Source organism: Elgaria multicarinata, chromosome 8, assembly GCF_023053635.1.
Source record: "Elgaria multicarinata webbii isolate HBS135686 ecotype San Diego chromosome 8, rElgMul1.1.pri, whole genome shotgun sequence".
Taxonomy (NCBI): domain Eukaryota; kingdom Metazoa; phylum Chordata; class Lepidosauria; order Squamata; family Anguidae; genus Elgaria; species Elgaria multicarinata.
In genome coordinates, this window is record NC_086178.1 from 90,576,365 (window position 1) to 90,599,587 (window position 23,223).

Below are 23,223 nucleotides of genomic sequence, written 5' to 3' on the forward strand. Positions count from 1 at the left end.
TCTCAAAACCTGAAGCCAGGCCTGTCCCATACAGTTGTCAACAGCACCTCCGCTAACCAAGCATGGCAGTAGTTAAATTGATGGTTTCCAAGCTCTGTACTGTATTGTTTTCTTAGATATACCATAATGAAACTCACTTTTACTTTAAGAATGTTAAGATGGAACGTGGCACAGATTTGGATGCTGCATTTCCCCCATCTATCTTCTATGAGGCAGGTTTCTCTTAATAAGAATATTCGGATTTTAAGACTAAGAACATTGAGACAAAAAACTTAGAATTAATTTTGGCAAAAGAAAATATTTTTTTGTATCCAGTGGGCAAAAAAGAAGAAGAGTGTATCTATACAGAATTCGCTTATGCAATTGTTGAGTGCCATGATGTATTTGAAGACTGTTAAGCTGGCATTTTACACAAGAACTGTTCAAAATATATCAAGGTCATACAGAGTCCAAGCACACATTATTGTTGAGTATGCAAAATCTGCTATATCACAAGCAGCCATTTACTTATTTAAAACAGTATTGTTCTTGAAATTGAAGCTCTCTGTTCTCATCTAGTTCTGCACAAGTGTTTCATGGTGATAAGACAGGAACTACTGCAACATCCAGCTTGAAGTCACTTTGCCTGGCAGTAGAACCACTTGTCCACTGGGTTTGAATGCAAAGGAAAGGAGACAAAATTGTGTTATTATAGATTTTACTAAAATCACTCATAAGGTATTGCAAGCCATCATGGTATGAAGTGACTTCATAAAAGCCAATTATTCAGAGCCTATTTCCATTTAACTTATTCCTGCTTTTGTCCTTAACAAAGTGTACAGAAGTAGTGAGACAGCAAAGCCTTGCGTGGAGAAGGAACAGACATTTGCTAGAACAGCTTCCAGAATGTGTGCCTGGCTCATGTCCTGAACTTACAACTCATGTCCTGAACTTACAACTTACATTAGAAAGACATACCTTGTGACACCACACAAGTAATTTCCTACATGCTTATTAAGAACATGAAAGGAAAAGTAGCATGGAAAGGCCCCCTGTATTATTGGGGATCACAAACCAGTGAATGGCAAATGTTAGCGTTGGGGCTTTAACAGATGCTTAGATCAGGGGAATTTGGCACAGTTTTTAAAACACTTAAAAACCCTATAAAGGAACAAGCTTCCCTTGCCATAATTTGTATACTACACTTAAAAATGCAATTTCCAGAGAGGTAGCCATATTAAGCTATTGCAGAAAAACCAAGAGTCTTTGCAGCAGACGAAGTGGAGTCTAGTTCTTAAACAAACCACACCACAATGAATTTAAGGTGCCACAAGTCCTTTTTGTTGTTGTTGTTGAAAGTACAGGAACTCTACCATTGAATAGTTGTCTATACCTGGTCTAAGCTGGATACGCAAACAAAATACAGCTCTAACGAAAGTCAGGATCATACATGTTAAGATGCAGAATTGTCAACGTATGCTTCTCCCATTCCAACAGAACATAAACGTGCTTCTCAAATTTTCTCTGAATTAAGGAGGCTTACCTTCAGTTGGTATTGGATTGGCATCCCCACAGGCAGGTGCCTGAAACAAACATTATTAAATAGAAAATACTGTTAAATTCGGAAACCCCAATAGATTGTTTCGCTGGCTTCAACACCTGAAGCTTTTGCAATAAATAAAGACATTTAATTGAACTTAGATGCTTGAATGCTATGCAGCTATTACCCCTTCTGGTACTAACTGGAAAAAGAACAAATTCCTCTTATGAAAGAGATGGGACTTGAGACAACAATTAATAGTTGGATACATCCTGGAACCAATTCCTGGTATTCCAAGAGGAGGGTTTTTTTGGCCTGCATTTCAAATACTAATAAGAGTATTCTGAGATTGCGGCAAAGCAGTTCTAAACAGAATCAGTGAGATACAAGAAAAAGCAAAGGAGCAGGAGCAGACAGAGGAAACATCAGGGCCTGTTCCAATTGGACTCCCCTCTTTCAGGAGCAGGACAATCCCATCAGCCCTGTTGCCGGTCTACTTAATTTCTCTCTTTTCCCTCTTCCCTCCTGAACTCCTTTTCCTTGTGTGTCATGTCTTTTTTAGATTGTAAGCCTGAGGGCAGGTACTGTCTTCTTTGCTAACTGATTGTAAGCAGCTCCAAGAGCCTTTTTTTTTTTGCTGAGGAGCAGGGTATAAATTTGATAAATATTTTCAACCTATTTAACCAAGTTTATTAAAATAAACTTGGTTAAATAGGTTCTGATCACTGATCACTGTCCAAATATTATTCCCTAGATTAGAAGGGAAGAGTTTGACTTTTCCCAGGTTAAAAGAGAAAGGAGGAAAAGATTTTACAGTGCCCGTTTTACACAAAGGATGAATAGTTTAAAAAGGAGTAGTAGAAATATGTGAAGTGGGGGAGAATAAATGTAAGACAGAGTAGGCTGTCCTAGCAGTCCAAAAATTGGAAGAGACACATTAGACAAATGTGGGAAGGAAAACATGCCTCTCCTTGCATGAAACTTCTTAGGGAGACTTCATCTTGTTCACCGGAATCTTTTTAGATGTGGAGTGGTATACAAATATTGTAAGTAAATAAATACATACATACTAGGGTTGGACCCAGAAATGGATACTGTTGTTTTTATACTGTTCTTATGTTTTTTAAATTCTTGTATACTTTTAATGTTTACTATTTTTAACTGTTGTAAACCCCCCAGAGAGCTTCGGCTGTGAGGCGGTATATAAATGTAATAAATAAATAAATAACATAGCAATAGACACAGGCTATACCAATGTCATCTTTCAAGCTTTGATAGTCTCTCTCATGTGCAAAATGATCCACCACCTCTGGATGACAGTACCACATTTAGGGGTGTACGCACCCTATGCTGCACCCTATTTAAGTTATAAGCAAGCCTGCTTAATCTTGATATTTACTTTGTTTCACATTCTGATTATGCTTGTCATGGGAAGGGATAATGAGCAATGTGAGCAGAGAAAGGCCACTTCTGGACAAGTAGAAAAGTTGAACCTTCCTTAGGCTTCTGAGATTTCATCAGACGTTTTTACTGTCTGCTCACGCAGCCAAAAAGCTAGAACTTAAAAGGGAAAAAGGTAGATGAAAGGATGCTAAATTCTGCGCCTAATACCACGTCTCGTAGCTTTTCTCCTTCACACAAATTATGCCCAGCCCTGCCGACTGAAATGGTGCTCCAAGACCAGGGGCATAAAAGTTAACCAGAACTGCTTACCGCTTTTACAATAGCTGCAGCAGATGCTTGATCACAACAGAAAGGGCTGTCTGCCAAAGTTGTATTTGTGCTAGAAGAGAAAGTTCAGTTATAAGAGTAACCAGGTTTTCATTAGCGTATTTAATATGGAAATCCTGAAAGAAATAACAAAAACACTGACATACAAGTGCTATAGCAACAGTGTAACACATAGTGTGAGAAAGACTAGTATTTCTCTCATTGGATTCCATCTCTTAAAGCCCCAATTTGAAAGAGAATAGTAACTTACCAGCAAATCTCTCCTCCATCTGTTTTTTTAGTCACTAGAGACTTCCAGAAATCGTGGGTGCTTTTGATAACATCAGTTGCAAATTGCTATAATTAAAAAGGAAAACGAGGTCAATGTTAATTGTTGCGATACAACAATGTCTTAGCTTAATGCAACATGCATTTTTCTAGTAGTCTAAGAAAAAATAGGCTGTAGCTGTGCAGGCTATTCCGGCCCATTCCAGTTTGTCCACTGTGTTGTAGTGTATCTGTGCTTCATCCTCTTTGGCTTAGAAGCTTGCGTGAAAAAAACTGATCAAAAATTGATATCAAATAATGTTGAATTGGCACTACACACACTTCCTGGCTGGCAGCTAATTTTTAACAAAAGCCATTGTTTTTGAAGGGATGGAGGACTAGTGAAGTTGTCTCCACCCACTGATTCATGTCCACACAAACAAGAAGCATTTCATTTAGGTAATCATATATTGCATTTCAGGGCCACAAGTGGCCTTGAGGAGGTTGGCAATAAAACTGTGTAATAATTCAAAATTCAAAATAAATATATCTGACAATATCAGAAAAAGCAGTAGCAGCTAAAATTAAACACCAAACATAGTCAGTTAGAAGTAGCTAGTACGATCAATAGAGGTTTTGGCAGAATGTTTCTTTTAAGTACCTCAAATGTTTGCTACCCTTTACCCATGTCTTGCTTTGCTATTATCAGGAAAAGGAGTGGATGCAGACATACCATTTATGCTTCCGATCCTTTTAGGGTATGCTATTTTTATTGCCGTGAAAGAGGTAAGCAGCATCAAACACTGGCAGATGTAAGCTGAGATGTCACATACCTTATCTTTAAATTCTCCATTGAACGCAAATTGGTTTTCTGGTTTTCCATCAGGCACCTTGTATCTTCTAAACCAGTCTACTGTAGCTTCCAGATATCCAGGCTTAAGCTTCCTGACATCATCAATATCTTACATTTAAAGAAAGATGCAAATTAAGGATTCAGTTAGAGTTCTGGCTGCCAACAATACTAACAAATGCAACTTGGAGCGTGTGTGCCTCGGGTTCAGGAACAGGCTTTACCCCTCACCCTGCTATCATGTCTGCTTCTTCAGAAGCTCCCAATAAACATGGATAAAAGGTTTGTAGAGGATCTACAGGAGTTGGCACATACAAGAACGCAGATATACAGAAGTTATCACTTGCATGTGCTCATTACTCTGGAGAGCAGCTATAATTTCCAATTTCCCTAATACCACATTGTTCTTAACTTTCCCTGTGGACTCTGTTGTAAAGGCAAGTTTGGCAATCCCACAACAGATTATTATTATTTATTGCATTTTTATACCGCGCAATAGCCAAAGCTCCCTGGGCGGTTCACAAAAACTAAAACCATTCAAAACATAAAACAAGCAGTATAAAAACATGATATAAAATACATCAGCCCAGTTACAACGAAGATGCTAAGATTGGCATCTTCATATAACCCTAAACATTTCATTAACCTCTGGTAGGAAACGAAGAGTGAAAGACAGTGAAGAATAATTCAGCACTAGACTGAGCATGTGCAAACACCCAGACCTGGCAGTCCTCCTGTCTGCATGATCTAGGAGCCTGGAGGCATCTGCAGCTCTCACTTTAAGACACAGCCTGAGATCCCAGCTCCTGCTAGAAGGGTCAACATCCTGCTCTCCAAGATAGAAGCCAACTCTTAAGTAGAAAAGTTTCAGTGCTCAAACAGAAACTGGTGCTTCCAAGAACAACCCAGAAATGAGCGCCAACTCTTGATTTCAGATTTTTCGTTTCGCTGGTACTCAGTTCCACTAGTGGCTGGCCAGTATAGGATTGCACTCGCTTCAGCAAGCAAAAAAAGACGCCACTCCATTTTTGACATTACACAACCCCTATAACTTTAATGACAACACTTGCCTCTTTGCCTGGTCCACTGCCAAACATCCAAGTTTTACCTGGTCTAAATGAAGTGGATCGTGCAAAGTTTGCTTCATTGGAGGCGTCAATTGATGCATGCCATTAACATTTACAAAACAGGGCAGCCCACCTACTAACAGGGACTGGCCGGCAAGACCACATCACGCCAGTCCTTCAACAACTTCATTGGCTGCCAGTCCAGGCCGAGCCTGATTCAAAGTGCTGGTACTAACATTCAAAGCCCTAAACGGTTTGGGGCCAGGTTATTTGAAGGAACGCCTCCTCCCATATGGGGCTGCCCGGACCTTAAGATCATCCATAGGGGCCCTTCTCCGTGAGCCCCTGCCAAAGGAAGTGAGGCAGGTGGCTACTAGGAGGAGGGCTTTCTCTGCTGTGGCACCTCGGTTGTGGAATGAACTCCCCAGAGAGGTTCAGCTGGCGCCTATACACTGTATTCCTTCCGTTGCCAGCTGAAGACCTTTTTATTTTCTCAGTATTTTAACACCTATTAACTTAAATTTAAACCTTGACGTTTTAATTCCATAGTTTAACCTATATAAATTTTTGCTGTGTGGTTTTATCCTGGTTGTGATTTTTATATTGTATTTTGTATTTTTAGATTGTTGGTTGTTCTTATGCTCTTCATGATTTTAATTTTTGTGAACCGCCCAGAGAGCTTCAGCTATTGAGTAATATAAAAATGTAATAAATAAATAAATAAAACTTAGATCAGGACAAGTGGGATTTGCATTATCACTTCCCCATAAGACGTGTGTAGCAGCAATGGCAATATCCTGCTCAAGCAAGTTTGCACAAGCCGTTGCCCCCAGGCCACAGTTCGCCCCCAGCTGCCAGTCATCTGCAGCTCCCCACGCCTCTCTTTGCAAATGGCTGGTTTTTTTCCTGGAGGACACTCTAATGTTGGACGTTCAACAGGAAGTATAGAGCTTCCGGGAGGACGCTCTAGAAACAAGACTTTTATAATAGAAACTGTAAGAGCTCTGTGAAAGTGAATCTCAGAGCAGCTTTTTAAAAAGTAAAAAGAAAGCAAACAAACCAATGGAGGCTGGGAGAGGCCGGAGAAGTGTGTGGGGGATAGGTGCATGTTGGGAGAAGAGTATGAACCCCAGCATATGCTCGCACGCACACACACACCTCCTGACATCTGACACTGGAAGTGGCCCTCAGGGGTGAAAAGATTGTGCACGCTTGTGCTAAATGTTGTCCTACAGGTTTGGAAATATGCTGTTCTCATGACATGAACAGTATCATGTCAACCTTGCACTGCATTATCCACATCCTTCCACACTGGGAATTTGAAGTAAGGATCTCTTCTCGATCATCCCAGAGTGCAGGACAAAGAACAAAAGGCTCAAGTTACATTTAGCATCAGGAAAATCTTCCTGACCATTAGAGCAATACGACAATGGAACCAATGACCTAGGGAGTTTGTGGTCTCTCCCACACTAGAGGCCTTCAAGATGCAGCAGGGCAACCATCAGTCAGGCATGCTTTAAGGTGGATTCCTGCATTAAGCAGGGGGTTGGACTTGATGGCCTTATAGGCCCTTTTGAACTCTATGTTCTATGATAAAAGGCAAGATGTGAAGGCACAATGCTCTTCACTTCAGCATTACTCACTGTTAAAATTAGCAGCTTCAGGATCTTCAGTATTGATTGCAATGATCTTCCAGTCTGTTTCGCCCTCGTCAATCAATGCCAGTGTGCCCAGAACTTTCACTTGAATTACTTCTCCCCTGCCGCATACCTGTTTGGAGTAATTTATTTCACTAGTAAGGAAGAAGACTGTACAACTAATTCTAAGCCGGAACAGCTTGAATTGAAAGTAGTATCACTCAGGTGTGCAGCACCTGCTTAGCAACATGACGGAACTACTATTCTGCCTAAACAAGAGACAGCCAACAGCACCCCCAGACATTTGTGGAAACAAGATCAGCTTTTGCATTTTGTAAGTACGCAACCTGTACAAGTACAGATTTTAGATTGCACTCGCAACAGCTAAAAACAATGAGGCTTCCTATCTCGTTTTATCAAGCTCTCTCAAGAGCTGGCTTGGAGATAACACCTTCAAGACAATACTGCAGAATATGCATAACTTGCCTTGGCATCTGCCAAGCTCAAATACTATGTTCTCAATGTAGCATTTAGGCTGAACATAGACGTGTGGAAAACCTTTATATTGTGTGGCTTTTTAGCACCCGGTTCCACACCTTCTCTCTGTACAGCTCAGGGTAACACTTTCTACATCTGACTAAGTAGTCCATCAAAGCTTATGTCACAATACATCTCTTAAATTTTTATGGTACCATAGGACTCCCTAGCTGTTTCTGCAATAAGGCTATCAGTCTCAAATTTCTTATGCAATTTATGTTAAAACACATTGAGCTAATATGTACACTATGACAAGGTATATGTACACTATAACAAACTCTACAGTTATTAACACATTTCCAATATGATTCCATATGAAGAACAATTACCCACACTGGTTTTATACTCACTGTATATCAAGATATTATCCCTTATGATAAACTCTGCGGTGGCAACTAATTGAAAAACCCAGGGTAGCATCCAATGTTAGTCCTATGTAGAGTAGACCCATTGAAATGAATGAGACAGAAGTTAGTCATGACTAACTTGAGTCTCATTAATTTGAATGGGTTTACTCTACATAGGACTGACAATAGATGCTACTACCAGTTCCACAAGACACTCAGATGTATGTATCCGTAAAGTTTCACACCATCTCAAAGAATACTTTGATTACCTTGCTTCCGATTTCACAGACATCAATTGGATCATTATCTCCACAACAGCCAGTATTTTTATCTTTATGTGAGGGATCTTCCCATGTCTAAGTTTAAAAAAAAGGAGAGAAAGAGCACACCGTACTTTAAAAATATTTGATATAGGAACATAGTAAGCTGCCTTATACTGAGACAGACCACTGGTCCATCTACCCCAGTATTGTTGACACTGACTGGCAGCAGCTGTCTAGGTTTTAAAGCAAAATACTTTCCAGCCTTACCTGGAGATGCCAGGGACTGAACCTGGGACCTTAAGAATGTGCTCCACCACTGAGTCACAGCCACCACCACCACCCCTATATATCCTGCCCTGTCATTATGGCACTGAGCTGCTTACTGGGTATAAGAACATAAGAAGTACCATGCTGGATTAGACCAAGGGTCCATCAAGTCCAGCACTCTGTTCACACAGTGGCCAACCAGCCATTAGCCAGGGACCAACAAGGCAGGACATGGTGCAACAGCACCCTCCCACCCATGTTCCCCAGCAACTGGTGCACGCAGGCTTACTGTCTCGAATACTGGAGACAGCACACAACCATCAGGGCTAGTAGCCATTGATAGCCTTTGCCTCCAGGAATTTATCCAACCCCCTTTTAAAGACATCCAAATTGGTGGCCATCACTACAGTATATGCAATATATACTTAAAATACTTTGTAAGCGTCCTCAAAACTACCCTTTGTCCACTGATGGCCACCAAGATATTGGGTGGCAGTTCTGATGTGTTTATTGCTAGAAGGAAAAGGACAATGGAAGAATCCAAGGAGAAAGCCTCCTTTTTTTAGCTAGGTCTATGGCATTTATATCAGGCACTTATCAAAGCTTTTCCAAATATATGAAGTACTGGATTTTCCTGTATATGAGCCCAGTATGGAAATGCTAGGGCTATTTATGAAATAATGTGTACAAATAGATTTGGTGCATAAACCAAAATATGCCCACATGAATATTGTGGGCATATTCACACACTCCCACATATGTCTTTAGGTGACAGATCTCTTACACAGAAAAGTGGATGTGTTGATAGAGCACTTGCCAAAGGGAAGCTGCAATTTAGGACTGCTTTAATAGAAATTGACCTAGTTTCCTTCCAGGTCAGAGCAGGTTATTAAAAACCTGACAAAGGGAAATCTCCAGAGCATTTTACATTTCATGAAATAGCATATATTTGTTCCTCTGCTGACAAATGCAGCCAGCTTTAAAAGTAGAAGGGTAGTCAAAAATGGTATCAAGAGAGAAGATTGACTTGGGCAACGCAACTTTGGGGAGGTTTTGTGGTTAAAGGGAAGTGGCTGGGATATGCTTGGAGTTCGAGGACTTTTTTCTGTCTAAACATGTATAGGATTGCATCCTAAATGGCTACAACATAACAAATCTGTAGTACAGAACAGCTTCCGAAGACGAGCTCTCCCTCTTCTCTTTTGAGGAGAGCTATTTTGTGTTCTAGAAATATGGCACTCCAGAATTTAAGTGAAGATTCGTTCAGTATTCATTTCAACTTGCATTGGCTTTTAGAGGGTTCTATATAGTTTAAAACAACCCTGGTATTATGCGAGTTGTGTTCTATGAACAGCTGTAGCACAAACAAGTTGCGTGTTTACAGCATACACGGCAGCCACACTTTCTCCTGAGATTTAGCAAACAGTTGTGGACGCAGCAGTAACAATTTCCCCCTCATTAGCGTTTGTTGTTTTTTGTGGTTACCAGGATCCATGGAAAAAAGAAGGTAAGAGTATATTAAAATACCTGTGGAATAGCACCATAATTCCATATATATCCCTTGTGGGGAAATACATTAGCAACGTAACGTAGCTTTCCTTTCTTCACATCTTGCTTAATTGGGTTTAGAGGATCTTTGGTTGCAATCTGAAAAGAATTCACTTGGTTTAGTACTCAAAGAAGAATTTAGAAATAAACCAGACCTAGGATATTTTCCTTACAGGTGTTCAATTCCTATTTCCATAATAAAATATCCAGATTGATAGGAATCACAAAAACTCAAGAGTTCAATGGGACTTGTTTCCAAGTAAGTGTGGATAGTATTGCAGCTTTAGAACAGTTGCCTGTTGCTATGCTATTAACTTCCCAGCTGATTTCACATCTTGATAAACTCTTTTTGACAGAGATGAAGGCAAAGCAAGCCAAACCATGAACTACAAGCTTTCTAATCACATCAAGAAATTACCTCCATTTTAGCATTGGTCCATCGAGGTATTTCCACAACCATGTTGAACACATCCTGAAAAGATTAAGAAACCAGAAAGATTTGTACCACATCATATACACCATTATCACAGCAGAACTAGAGTTGAACATTTATGTAATGAATTATGTAGTTTATAATTTTCTTTACATAGCAGGTAATGGTCATCCTCTGATAACTGCCTGGTTAACAGACTTCTAAGTGGAAGTAGCAAAGCACTCAATATTAAAGTAAGTTTTCCTCCTGGTTCCCCCCAAAGCAGTAGTAAAAGAATGTGAACTATAATGCTTTCATGAGGTGATCTGTGTGGGTGTGATCCTGCTGTTGAAAAGAGGACTAGAATAGATGGCTTTTTCAACCTCTAACAGAACCCGATGTTTTTCTTGCTAAAAAACAAAAATAAATATCAAGCACCTCATTTGTGAGAACCTAAATTGTGAGTGTTTTTAGAGTTGACAGCATATAATAAAATGCAAAACACTTAAGGAGCACTACACTAGCATTTTGTTTCCTTTTATGAGTAAAGACTTTATATATCAGTATTTTTTTTTTAAAAAAATCTGCCTTTACATAGCAGTAACAATGGAGCAAATTTCATCCTAAATTAGAAAAAAAAATGTCGGAGACCCATCGGTTTAGCATAGTCTAGGAGTGGCCATAGTAACAAGGAGACAAACTCCCCATATGTACTGTTTTCAGCCTCTAATCTCTTTGCCACCCCTCCCCATTGCTTTTTTTACCCTGCCTGTTCTGCCCTCTCAGTGGATTTTGGAAGCAAACTGCTACAAAGCCTCAGAAAGAACAAATCTAGCTTGTTTTCAAGGTAAAATTGTCCTAATACTTAGTAGCGGGTTTGCCAGCAAAATTTGCCAGCAAACCACCATTTTCTTTTTGCCACAATGCTGCAAGATTTGGTGGCACAGCAGATGTGCAGCCTGTGAAATGGGGGTTGGGAGTGGTGGAAAGCGCCCTTCAGTCCCCCCAAAAGTTGCTCCCACCCCACTATATGCATTAACCAGGGGAGAGTATGCCTCACTGAAGCCAGCAGAACTTGCTCCTGCATCCACAAGCTGGAACGGCCGCTTTACTTCTATTGTTATGCCAGTAGCCACAGTTCAGCTATCCCAGTACAGTCCTTAAGCATTACTTCTAAGAATATGCAGTGTTCACAGAGGAAGGGTAGGATTATTCCTCTATTCATACATCTAAGGCAAGAATGGGTAAGCTACTTAGCATGGAGGATCAGGAAAACATGCCACCACACTTCCAAATATTTTTTTTATAAAAGCTAGAAATTTGATGGGCACAATCCTATGCATGTCTACTCAGACACAAGCCTCACTGAGTTTTATGTGGCTTACTCTCAGGTAAGTAGGTGCAGCTTGTAGCCTTAGTAGCTAAACGCAACCCACATATTTCCCACTTTTCAACCCCCACAAAAGTCTAGTTAATATATCTCAAAAAATTAGCCTAATGGATTCCTAAGGCATTAGCAATTTTCTAAGATGGCAGCAGCCATTCCATCAGGTTGCAAAGCAGAGAAATAGGACTATTCCATCAGTTCTGCTACATGATCAGCTGCCTCAACTGTCACTTACCAACACCATTTCATCAGGCAATCTGAACTGTTTCCACCCCAGCTGGTCACTGAAAGAACTGTATCTATATGAACTTGTACCTAAAGCTTGCTTTTCTCCTCCTCCCTCCCCATCCCTTTTTCCTTGTGTCATGTCTTTTAGATTGGACAGCAAGGATCATCTTACTGTTGATATCTGTAAGCCACTCTGGGAGCTTCTATGATGGGAGTGAGGTAAAAATGCACCACCACAATTACGCTCTAAGTGTAAACAGGCTTCAGTGTGATCAATACCATATGTGGAGGGTGGGGACACCCCTTCTTCCTTCAGAATAAAAGCCAATGGTTTTTTGTTTTTAAGAAAGACTAAAATTATGTTCATAATGGTGCAGGAACAATTCAAATGCCTTTTTCAGCCATCATGGGCACCTGCATTTCCTGGAGCCATGTACACTGTAAATTCCCCAACCTGCTGGTGAGTGTATTAAAGCTACAATCAAATATTTGTGACAGAACTCCAACTCTTTGTGTTTAAACTACTACTTGATAGAGCATTTAAAAAAGAAAATCAGTGTACGGAATGGGTACTGAATCTTTCAGGGAAGGAAAGTAGCAGTACTTATTCACATTATCTTGTTCGTGGCTTTTTTCTGAGGAAATGAAAGCTACTGGACTTTTGAATATATAAAACATTGTTGCTCTCTGTAAAGAGAAGCAATGGACTTTACCATGCTCCGGGCAACTATAGAAAGGTACAGTGAAGAAGCATACATTTAGAATACAACGAGAGCAGCAGCCTAGGTAAATTTAGAGCATCTTCAATCCCAGACTGAGAGAGACTTTACAATCCTCTCAAGAACTTAAAAATACCTGGATTAGGAGCAAGAGCTAGAGACGAGACTATGTATGTAACCTTTTGCCCTAACTACCTAACTAGGCTGCTACTGAAGGTAAGGTGAATCCAGGGGAATCCAGGTGAAAGATCAAGAAAGCCGCCCTGCAATAAAAACTAAGGTAAGTGAAATCTGACAATGTGTATTTCATTGTATCATTTAGTTCCCAAGATAATAAAATACTTGCTTGTATTCATTTGGACTTCTATCTTACACAAAGACGCAAACAGCATGTCATCTCCAAACAAGTGGGGTGTCTCCCACACAAAAGTCAGCTTTGCTGGCACAGGGTGCCCCTTGTTAACTATTCCTGGATATGAAGCGCCTGTCACTACACCTTGCTCTGTCGTTAACTCTGCAGATTCTACTACCATTGTTTTTAGCTTAGTAAAAATTACACTTGAGTTCTTTAGAAGCAAAGACTTAACATACAAAGCAAAGAATGTAAATTGCCAGAAGTCAATTACAACCAAATCTGTGTCCATACACAAATCTGTAAAATCTGCATATGTTAATTTATGTCTACACGTGCAAATTTAGAATGACCAGGGATTTATTTAAATTTCATGAAGGCAAAGCCAGCCAATTCATTTCTCATCCAAATAATGTCAAATAAAATTCTTCAGTTAATTGCACCCTGCCCTAGATAATTTCAAAACAAAGGAAAAGGGTTTCTTTCCCCCTAAAGCGTAATTGCTATGCAGGGGGAGATATTGGGGGTGTTGCAGAATGTGAGGAGTTAACCCTTTCCTGCATCCCCACCCCTGAAAATTACCCCTGCATGGCAATTAAACTAACAAAAAACCTTCTACTGGCACCGACAGACACTTAGGGCTCTATGGAATAGATCGAGGTTCTATGAAAATAGATTCTGGGCCTGGACCCCATGGGGCCAGGCTTAGCAACGCCCCTGTAACCAAACCCTATTCCACTGTTTTTAAGAGCAACTGGTAACTTAATTAATGAAGAGTTTGCATTTTTAATGCGCTGTGCACCTGCAAAATCATAGTTCCAGTGACCAACTCATTTCTGATATGTTCAGATCTAAAATTAACTGAGATTCTACTTTTCATCTCTCCATTCCAGCCAGCTCTGACAACCAGATTTTCTTCTACTGTATTGTACAAACTTTACTTTGATTATCTTTACAATCATGGTTTTGAATCTAGCTATTCTTGCTTCCTCTCAGAGCTTGGTTTTGCTTTAAACCACTGTCAATGTATTTAGATTATCTTTCAAACTAAAAAACATACTTTATTCTCCAATATCTCTTTTTTGTCTACTGTTCTGCAAGCTAAACTGATTGAATAGACAGAGAAAAATGTGGCACCAAGGTCATTCTTGCAAAACCGTTTAGAATTCTGACCTCAGAAGTTGATATTTAAGAGCACGTGTACATAAATAAGTTGCCCCCAATTACTTCTATTTCTTGTTTATACTGCTCTGATTATCACTACTAACAACTTTTTAATGGGGAGTTTTTAAAATTTGGTACAATTTTACACTATTTTTAACATGTTATTAAATTTATAGCACACATTTCAACTAATTAAAAAAACATGTCATGTACCAACAATAACATTAGTGCCCTGTTCTGTTTGACATTTAGGCTGCCCAAATAATTTAACAGTTTAGCTTACAATTTCTAAATGTTAACATTTGAAGGTATCACTGCACCAAGTTATATTTATTGCATTATATAATACCTCTAACTTATTTACTGAACCCTCACTAATGTTCAAATGAAAACTACCTAAGCAAACATTGTTCCATTTAAAGCATAATGCTCTCAGTCCAATAAACCAAGGATATGCCTTATGTTCAAGCAGTCAGTCCTACTTTGATATCCTGGTTCGTAAGCAGCAATTAAACCAGTTTCTCAGTTGAGATGTAATGGAAAACTGGGTTAAACAAACCAGTATATAAGAACCAAAGCAGGCTGCAAAGGGAAGAGGGGAAGGGATGAGGATTGAGCACTTGGGCACAAGGTGTATTCTTGGCCCAATGAACTGTGGTTTATCAGATAGATTGTTACATCTGAAGCAAGCCATCGTGTACAAATATGTTCTTAAAACAGGCTGCTAGAAATGAGAAAAACTCTCAAGTACCAAACAAGTTGTAGGGAAAGATTTTTTACAGTTCAGCAGGAAGGTGAGATAGCTTCACATTTCTTCCACCTGGAAAGTAGGACTAGCTAGATGATGCTTCTACAGTAAAGACAGCAAATAAAGGGCTGAGGTATGACCGGAGGGTAGTTTTGGCAACTGGTTTTTCTCCTCAGCCCTGCTTAACACACACTTTGGCCTGGTTTGAACATATTGGTGGCATCTGGCAGCAATTTGTGGGTTAATTAGCCCATGAATTGTGGGGATATGCACAAGCCACTTCTAGTTTTCAGCAGCATTTGTAGGTTTCCATGACTTCCGAACCCAAACACTTGGGGCTGTTTGTAGGTTAAACAACCCCAAATTAATCCATAAACAAACTATACCTTAACTTGCAATAGTTTAATCTGTGAATAACCCCAACAATTGTAGGTTGTTTCCGTGACTCTGAAACCTGGGCATTTGGGATTATTCATGGATTAAACTACTGCAAGGTTTAATCCATGAAATTGAAGGTGGCACAATGCACATGTTCCTGCTATTCCTGGATTAATTAACCAATGAATTGCTACTGAACATTGCCGTTACATCTGAATAGGGTCCTTCCTTTGCATAAACAGGCTGTACCTCGATGTCAAGTTTTACTTAAGCAGCATTACTCAATAATGTATGGCAATTACCTTAGTTAACAAAGCATAATCAAGAGTCAGGTTGATTATGTTATTAAGCTATACACAAACAGCATTTCCTCTTTAACATGAACAAGGTATCTAGTAACTAATGCATCTTTACATAGTTTATAGGGAAGGTGGGTAGACACCACAAAACTGTTCAGTATAACTATGTACATTACCTTGCCAGCATCTGCATATATTGGAATGTCGTGGAATGGAGAAATGTATTGTCCTTTATCATTTTCTGGAAAAGACAAAAAGTCTAATGGATGATTTGTTCATTATATTTAATCAATATAATAGTAACATAAACGTATCATAGATAGTTTAAAGGATGGTATCCAATTAACTTCTCCCACCAAAGGATCACACCTCTTACGTGTGGGGAGGGCAATTCCCCTGGCCCCTGCAGTCCCTTGTACAGCCTCAAAATCTGCTCTGGAGGGTTGGAGGACCCTCTGGAGGACATTGGAGGGGGAGGGGGGATTTGGCCCAAAGGATTTGTATGTCTACACAAAGACAAATCAACATGGTCCTCATAGCAGTTGTTTTGTACTCCAATGAAACACAAAACAAACTGCAAGAGCAGAAGTATAAAGTGTTCATATCTGTCCTAGTTTCTCAAGACAGTCAGCATACCAAAACAGCTGACTACTAACGAATCTCTAGGCATCCTTAGGGACAACTGCATTAGATGCAATAGTCAGCTGCTCAGCACAGATGACCTCTGGCATCCATATGGGACTTAGTTCCCATAGCCAACTGCAGTACTTCCAAAAGCCTACCCACAGTTTGCAAGACACAAGAACTCCAGTAGTCCAGTAATACCTGAAGCCTCCAATTATGATGCCTCAGCCAACCTGTCAGCAGAGAGGTTGGGCTGCTTCTTTTGCGTCCCTACTTCCAGCACAGGAAGTTCAGCACTCCTGGGTATCTCAGGAAGAGTGCTGCCTGAAGGATAAACTATGAAAGCTTCTGGAAATGCTAAAATTTTGTTTCAGGCTCAGACGACCACCGGTACAAGTAAATAAACACCTATGTTATCAAACGATAACTGAGGCTGGTATGTCATTACCTTACAACAGTTTAGTTTGTTTCTTCAAAGAAGAAGAAAATACTTTCCTATATGTCAAAATGTGTTGACTGTGCTGAAAACCCACACAGATGCAGTTCATATTTCAATATTTGCAGCCGTATGGACAGGACCAATTTTGTGCACTTTTCTAGCCAATCAGTATACCTCCTTCTCAGTGGGGATTCTGGGTTTGTGGGGAAGACCCACAAACTTTCCCCCACTCACATGGGTTCAATATTCACCCAACACATTACAACCACATTATATTATCACGACGGAAAAGTAGTTCCCGCATGACTTGGTATACACATGAAGGAGGCCTTAATTACACCTAGGTTTAGAGCAATAGCTCACTGGTAGAGAACATACTGCACAAGGAGAAGATCTCTGCTTAAAATTGTATTAGGTAACAAGGCTCAGACAGATCTCTGCCTGCACCATTAGGCAACAGCTGCCAGGAGACAGAGAAGGCTATTTTGGATAGACCAATGGTCTAATGTAGTATAAAACAGTTAAATGGGTTCTACTTTGATTTTGTAGCTATGTAAAATAGACACCTGCAGGCTCTTTCCTATCTTTATGAACTCTCAAAATACTTATAATTTGGCAGTGCAGTATTTCATTTTTATTCATGTGGCATAAAATGATTTTACTGTATGCCTTCCACTTTCATGCCTCTGAGTGTTTACTACATGAGGTGTATTTGCAGTCTGTCTCATAACAAAACAGAAAGTAAATCTAGAAGGTTGTGTTCCATTATGGGAAGCCAACCTAAGGTCACATTTTATTTTCTGTTTAAGACAGTTAATTGGATCATTATATTAGATCATCTGGTTAATAAGAACCTGGAACACCTTTGTTACAATTAAACTTCTCATGTCATAGCTTAGCAAAAACACAGAGAGGACTGATATGATGTGGCACTTTCAACTGCAACTATTTTATAACTGCAAAAGTATTTGAACATTTAGATGACATATTTTTATTCTTTATTTTTAATAATTTAGCAAAGCAAGTCATACTTAGTTTAAGCAAAACAGGTTATGGCATACTTTTCATCATCCAAGCCCTCAAGGAGTATATCCTCGCTTGAATTAAAAAACAACACCTTGCAATTTCTTTGGCACTCAGGAAATGGACCATGGAGACTTGAAGTCTTGAGAATAGCCAGTCCTCTAGCGAGAAAGAATCACCTCCAAGTATCCAAAGTGTTTCTCTCCCAAATGATTAATGTACTGTATGCTACTATTTTAGCTGAAGTATTTATTTATTTATTTAATAGATATTTATACTGCCCAACAAACAAGGCTCTCTGGACAAGGCTCTATATGAACTAGTGAGCTAGTTAAAAATTGTTTAATTTTATTTTTCTAGATTTTCAAACTAAGCAATACTTCCAACAGAATCAGGGTTGCAGAACAGGCACTCTGATACACTCCGATAGACTCCAATCACACTCAGGTGGTAAAGGGTTTTTCCTGTAGCAGCCAGGAACAGATACATGCTTGTAGAATGCAAGCTGTACAGTTTCTGTATTTATTAATTGAAGAAATACTAATTTCTCTCATCTATGTTTTATTTTGACATTACTGCAGAAGGCTCTTGAGCCCCGAAGAGGAACTCTAAAAATTGCCAACACTTATTTCATTTCTCAAATCAAATCAGAAGAGTATATAGCTTGGGAAATTCTCTTTTCTGCCACTAGGACATGTCGCATGGGCAACGGCACATGGTATCTGGCATATGAAATCCCTTGTCCCAGTGTCTATGTAAGTTGTCCCCATCCATGTCTCTTAAGGTGACTGGTGCCCTGCTTTGACATTTTGATCGACCCTAATGAAGGCATTGTCTTACTAGGTTTAGAAAACTATAATGTTAAAGAGGACAAAGGCAGTCTAAGCCCAGCTGCTCAGTTTATGGTCACACTTATCGCTGCTTGCCAGGGCACAGTAATTAAGTAATCTTTGGGTGAATTCATATTCTTACCACACACAGTGAAAACTGAAACTGCTTTGGGTGGGGCACTGCTAGGAAGAAAAGAAAATCTCCTTAAGGGATTACACTACAGGAGGCTTTAGTTTTTCAGCCATGTTCACTGCCCGTATCTGCCTGTCTGATCAGACTTTAAACCCAAGGACTGTTTGTCGAAGGGGAGCGGGTTGGATCATACAGTTCACCAGGTGCTCACTTGCCAGCTAATGGGGCACTAAGCATGTAGGTTTTCAAAATCCTATCAAAACCCAAGCCACAAAGCCCACTGTCACCCTGCACCAGCATAACACACACACACAAAAAAGTCTATTCCAGCCCTTCTGAATTGCTATTGCCCAAATCATAGGATCCTCCCCAGTTGACCCATTGGCAACCCCCCTTTTACCAGACACCCACAAACCATACATCTGTCCCATACCCACATCTAGCTCTCAAATGAAGCCGGTATTATTCTACTGTAATACTTTCTGGACTTGCTACGCCAAGGAACTCAGAGAAGGCTGAGTTACATGGTTTAGCGGTGAGCAGCTTTTAACCACCCTTGAAAGAAGCCAGGGGAAAGAGGCAGATCTGGGTAACTCTCATCCACAGTAAGAATTGAAAGCATATTTTAAAAGGGATATTTTTAAAAGGGCTATAAGTATTTCAGCTTAGTTTTTCTGGAATGTATAATCTTGTAGACCAAAGCATTAATTAAGGTACTATCATTACAAACAACCCCCAGATCGTCACAACACAAATATGAAACCTAGTGTCGTTCCCTTGCTAACTTCTGGCACCTCAGAGTAAGAATTCGCCCTTCTCTAGAGCAGGCATCAGTTTACGCTCCCATCTCCCTCTAATTCCCCTAACCAGGTTCTATCTCCTCACCAAACATCTTCCAGAATAGATGCCACTCCTCTTAGGATACTACAGACATATTTTGTGATGAGAGGTGCCAGGTCTGGAAGCCACACACTTTGATATGGAATCCGCACCTGAATTTCAAATGTGTGGTACCCCTGCCAACAAATGTGGAAAAAGGTATTCTTTGGGACTATTCAGAGCTACTCTTGTTACGAGAGATTCCACAGGATAAAATTAATGCTACTTTCTGTAAGCCACCTTAAGAAATCTTGAGTAACAAAATCTGGATTAATAAATGGGAGCCAACAAAGAACTTCAGTAGTAGGGAACCCCCCCCCCCCCATTGCACCATAGTAATCAACTGTGGTGCTGGGGGAGAATCTCAGGGGGTGCACAGATGCACATCTGACAAGAGACATCGCCAACCCCAATTCTCCCCACGTGGTAAGCTATGAAGAGCATGTGAAGGAGGCACATTTATATAGCCCCTTTGGTGGAGCAGAGTATTGGTTTGGATCAGAAGAATTACTCCCCCTCCACCCCAATTAACCACCACAAAAACCATTTAAGCTACAAAAGAGGACAACCCTAACTGAATGGGGGATTTTAACATGTGAGACACAATTCCCCCCTTACACCCTAGGGCAGGTGTGCAGAACCCTTTTCACCTCGAGGACTCAATTCAATTTTGGAGAAGCTCTTGAGGGAATCTTTTCAATAGTGGGTGGAGCCAGAGGACAAAAAGGGCAGGACCAAGGCAAAAGGAGAAAAAACTCCTAGGGTATTTTATCTTAAAGCTCTTACTGCCAGTAACTAAACCTTATTGGTTGGAAAAAGAGGTGTGGCTTTCTGGAAACACCAGAAGACCAGACGGAGATCCCCAGAGGGCTGTATTTGCCCCATGGCAATCACTGTATCACTGGCCTAACTTGAAAGGCATTAAGAGCAACATGCTGGCAGCATGCATGAATTATCCTTGGCCTTCACAAATTTTGTTTTCCTTCTTTAATTTGGGCATACCTGGATGACAACATCATACGTTAAGGATGGACCTTCATTTTTAAATTTTAATTTATTGCATCCCACATACAAGCTACAACCTCCTCCCTGGGCAGCCCTATTTCACTATTTATCGATTATTTATTTACTATGTTTATATTCCGCCTTTTTTCTTTCAAAGAAACCAAGGTGGCATACAATATCCTCGTCTTCTGTGTTTTATCCTCACAACAACAACCTTGTGAGGTAGGCTGGGCTGAGAGTCTGTGACTAGCCCAAAGTCACACAGTGGGTTTCCATGGCTGAGTGGGGACTAGAACCCAGATCTCCCAACTCCCAGTCCAACACTTTAACCACTACACCACACTGGCTCTCACTAGGCCATTCATTTCAATATTAGACAAAATGAGAGCACCTCAGAGCACCCTAAGTTCTTCACATATATTAGTTTGCTGTGAATATTACAACAGCCATGTGAGGGAGGACAGCATTATTATCTCCATTCCAGGTTGGGGTGGAAGTGCTAAGGCTACGAAAAAGAAAGGGACTTTAGGCAGAATTTGAGCAAGGGATTTCCTGCCCATTTGCTCAAACTACATGGGATTAAAACCCAATGAACATGGAAAATAGCAATAAGTCCCAATGAACTCAAAGGGATTTACTTCTAAATCTGCATGCATTAGACTATGCTGTAAGACTCTTGGGCTGCAGCCCCGTACCTATTTACCTGGGAGGAATCCCCTTGAACACAGTGGGACTTGCTGTTGAGTAGACATACGGGATTGCGAAGCCACTTAAACTACAGCAGTTCTCACTGCAGTTACTAGCTGTGCCCCAGAAACTGCTAGTTTAAATAAGTATTATGAATCAGCATTATAAAAGGATTTCAGGGGTGACGTTTGACATTAACATTATAAAATGATAATTGACATTAATAACGTAAATGTGTTATTATACCTCAGAAATAAGTCCCACTGCGCTTAATGTGGCTTAACTACCCAGTATGTTTAGGATTGCAAATTATTATTACTTGATTATTTTTTATCATCATCAATAATACTATATGTTTTTATGGTCCTGGTTTGTTACCGTTTATTTTAAGGAAAAGGCTCCGAGGAACAATTGTGGCACAAACGAAAAAACCCCGCAGCGGCGGCTTCCCCAGGGTGGCTGCTGCCTCACAAATACCCTCCTGTGATACAGGCGCGCCGTTCTCTTTCCCTCCCTTTCATTCATATTCACACGTTCGCACATACACGCGTAGGGGCCGCCTTCTTTGGGAAGGCTTTTCAGTCCCGCTCGCCGCCAGTAAAACCCGACCCCGGACGACTCACTGAAGAAAAGCCTGTAGTCGAGGCTGTGCGGACAGCCGCGCTCCTCCACGCTGTAGCCTGCCATGGTGCCCGCTCCAACCCGGCTCGGTGAAAGCGTGGAGCCGCGAGAGCAGAAAAAGAGAAAGACGCGCACTGGCCGGCGCCGCCCCGCGCCGGGCACTTATTAGCCCGGGCCACGCCCTCCTCTCCGCCCGTTGCTAAACTGCGCAGGCGCACCGTTTCCTCTCATTTCGTTTCATCATCCACACGCCACGCTGGGTGCAGCACTGCGCAGACTCCTCAGCAAGCCCTTTAATCGCCTCCCTCCCCCTCGCTTATAGAGATAGAAAAAGTTTAGAACATCCTGCTCTCTTTCATTTCCGATTCTATTTGGGATTTCCTTTGATCTCTGAGAAGGCGCAACGTGACTGCTTTCAAGTACACAGAGAGAGGGACAATGGAGGCGACAATTTCACTAGATTTATCTGGTTTATTATTACGGTGTTGTCGAAAGGCAGTTTCTCTTCTCCCTCAGCACCTTCCCCTCCCTCCGCCCACAAACACGGCAATACGGAGATATTAACACTGGTCTTCCTTGCAGGGTTGTTGTCGCAAGCCACTCTGCTTCAGCCCCACGCATATAAAACGGGCATTCTGCCTTTCAGCCTTTCCCTTCTTCATCTTCAATGTGGGGGCAATCAATCATGCTGCTTTGTATAGTGCAGATGGCTTTTTCAGAGCTCCGTCTCCAATAGAGTGACCATATGAAAAGGAGGACAGGGCTCCTGTATCTTTAACAATTGTATAGAAAAGGGAATTTCAGCAGGTGTCTTTTGTATATATGGAGAACCTGGTGAAATTCCCTCTTCATCACAACAGTTAAAGCTGCAGGAGCTATGCTAGAGTGACCAGATTTAAAAGAGGGCAGAGCATCTTGTGATGAGTGCCCTGGTCCACCCGGACCAGCCTTGCTTCTGGGTGGACCCGGGGGCTCGATTCAAGCCCGGGCCCAGCCATGATGGAGAAGGTAAGTGGTGGGGTGCGGAGGGAGGCTTGCCTGGAGCCACCGCCCCTGCAGTTCATGCAGCGGCGCGTCCAGGTAAGGGGCCAGACAGGAGGGAGGTTTCCTGGAGTTGCAGCAGTTCGTGCAGCGGCAGGTCCAGGTGAGGGGCCAGGCGGGAGGAGGAGGGTTACCTGCTCTGTCGTTGCCTGGCCCAGGCTTGAATAGAGCCCCCAGGTCCACTCAGAAGCAAGGCTGCAGGTGCAGCCTTGCTTCCGGGTGGACCAGGGCACTCAGTTCAA

General features: G+C 41.1%; 1 protein-coding gene across 1 annotated transcript; it reads right to left on the reverse strand.

The window, feature by feature from the left end:
• Positions 1-363: 363 nt before the first annotated feature.
• Positions 364-22,060, reverse strand: PPA1 (inorganic pyrophosphatase 1). Its single transcript, XM_063132998.1, has 11 exons — positions 21,943-22,060; positions 15,876-15,940; positions 10,431-10,484; positions 9,992-10,111; positions 8,204-8,290; positions 7,057-7,183; positions 4,330-4,457; positions 3,501-3,586; positions 3,233-3,302; positions 1,523-1,562; positions 364-648 (listed from the first exon to the last, which is right to left on the reverse strand). The coding sequence occupies exons 1-11, from the start codon at positions 22,004-22,006 to the stop codon at positions 617-619; spliced, it is 873 nt and encodes a 290-aa protein (XP_062989068.1). The 5' UTR covers positions 22,007-22,060; the 3' UTR covers positions 364-616.
• Between the last annotated feature and the right edge of the window lie 1,163 nt (positions 22,061-23,223).

Excerpts from the sequence above, each read along its gene's own strand:
- PPA1 (XM_063132998.1), bottom strand. The coding sequence starts at position 22,006 with ATGGCAGGCTACAGCGTGGAGGAGCGCGGCTGTCCGCACAGCCTCGAC. Across the intron at positions 10,112-10,430 it reads GGACCAATGCTAAAATGGAG|ATTGCAACCAAAGATCCTCT; the intron begins GTAATTTCTTGA and ends AATTCTTTTCAG. Across the intron at positions 8,291-9,991 it reads ATTATGGTGCTATTCCACAG|ACATGGGAAGATCCCTCACA; the intron begins GTATTTTAATAT and ends TTTTAAACTTAG.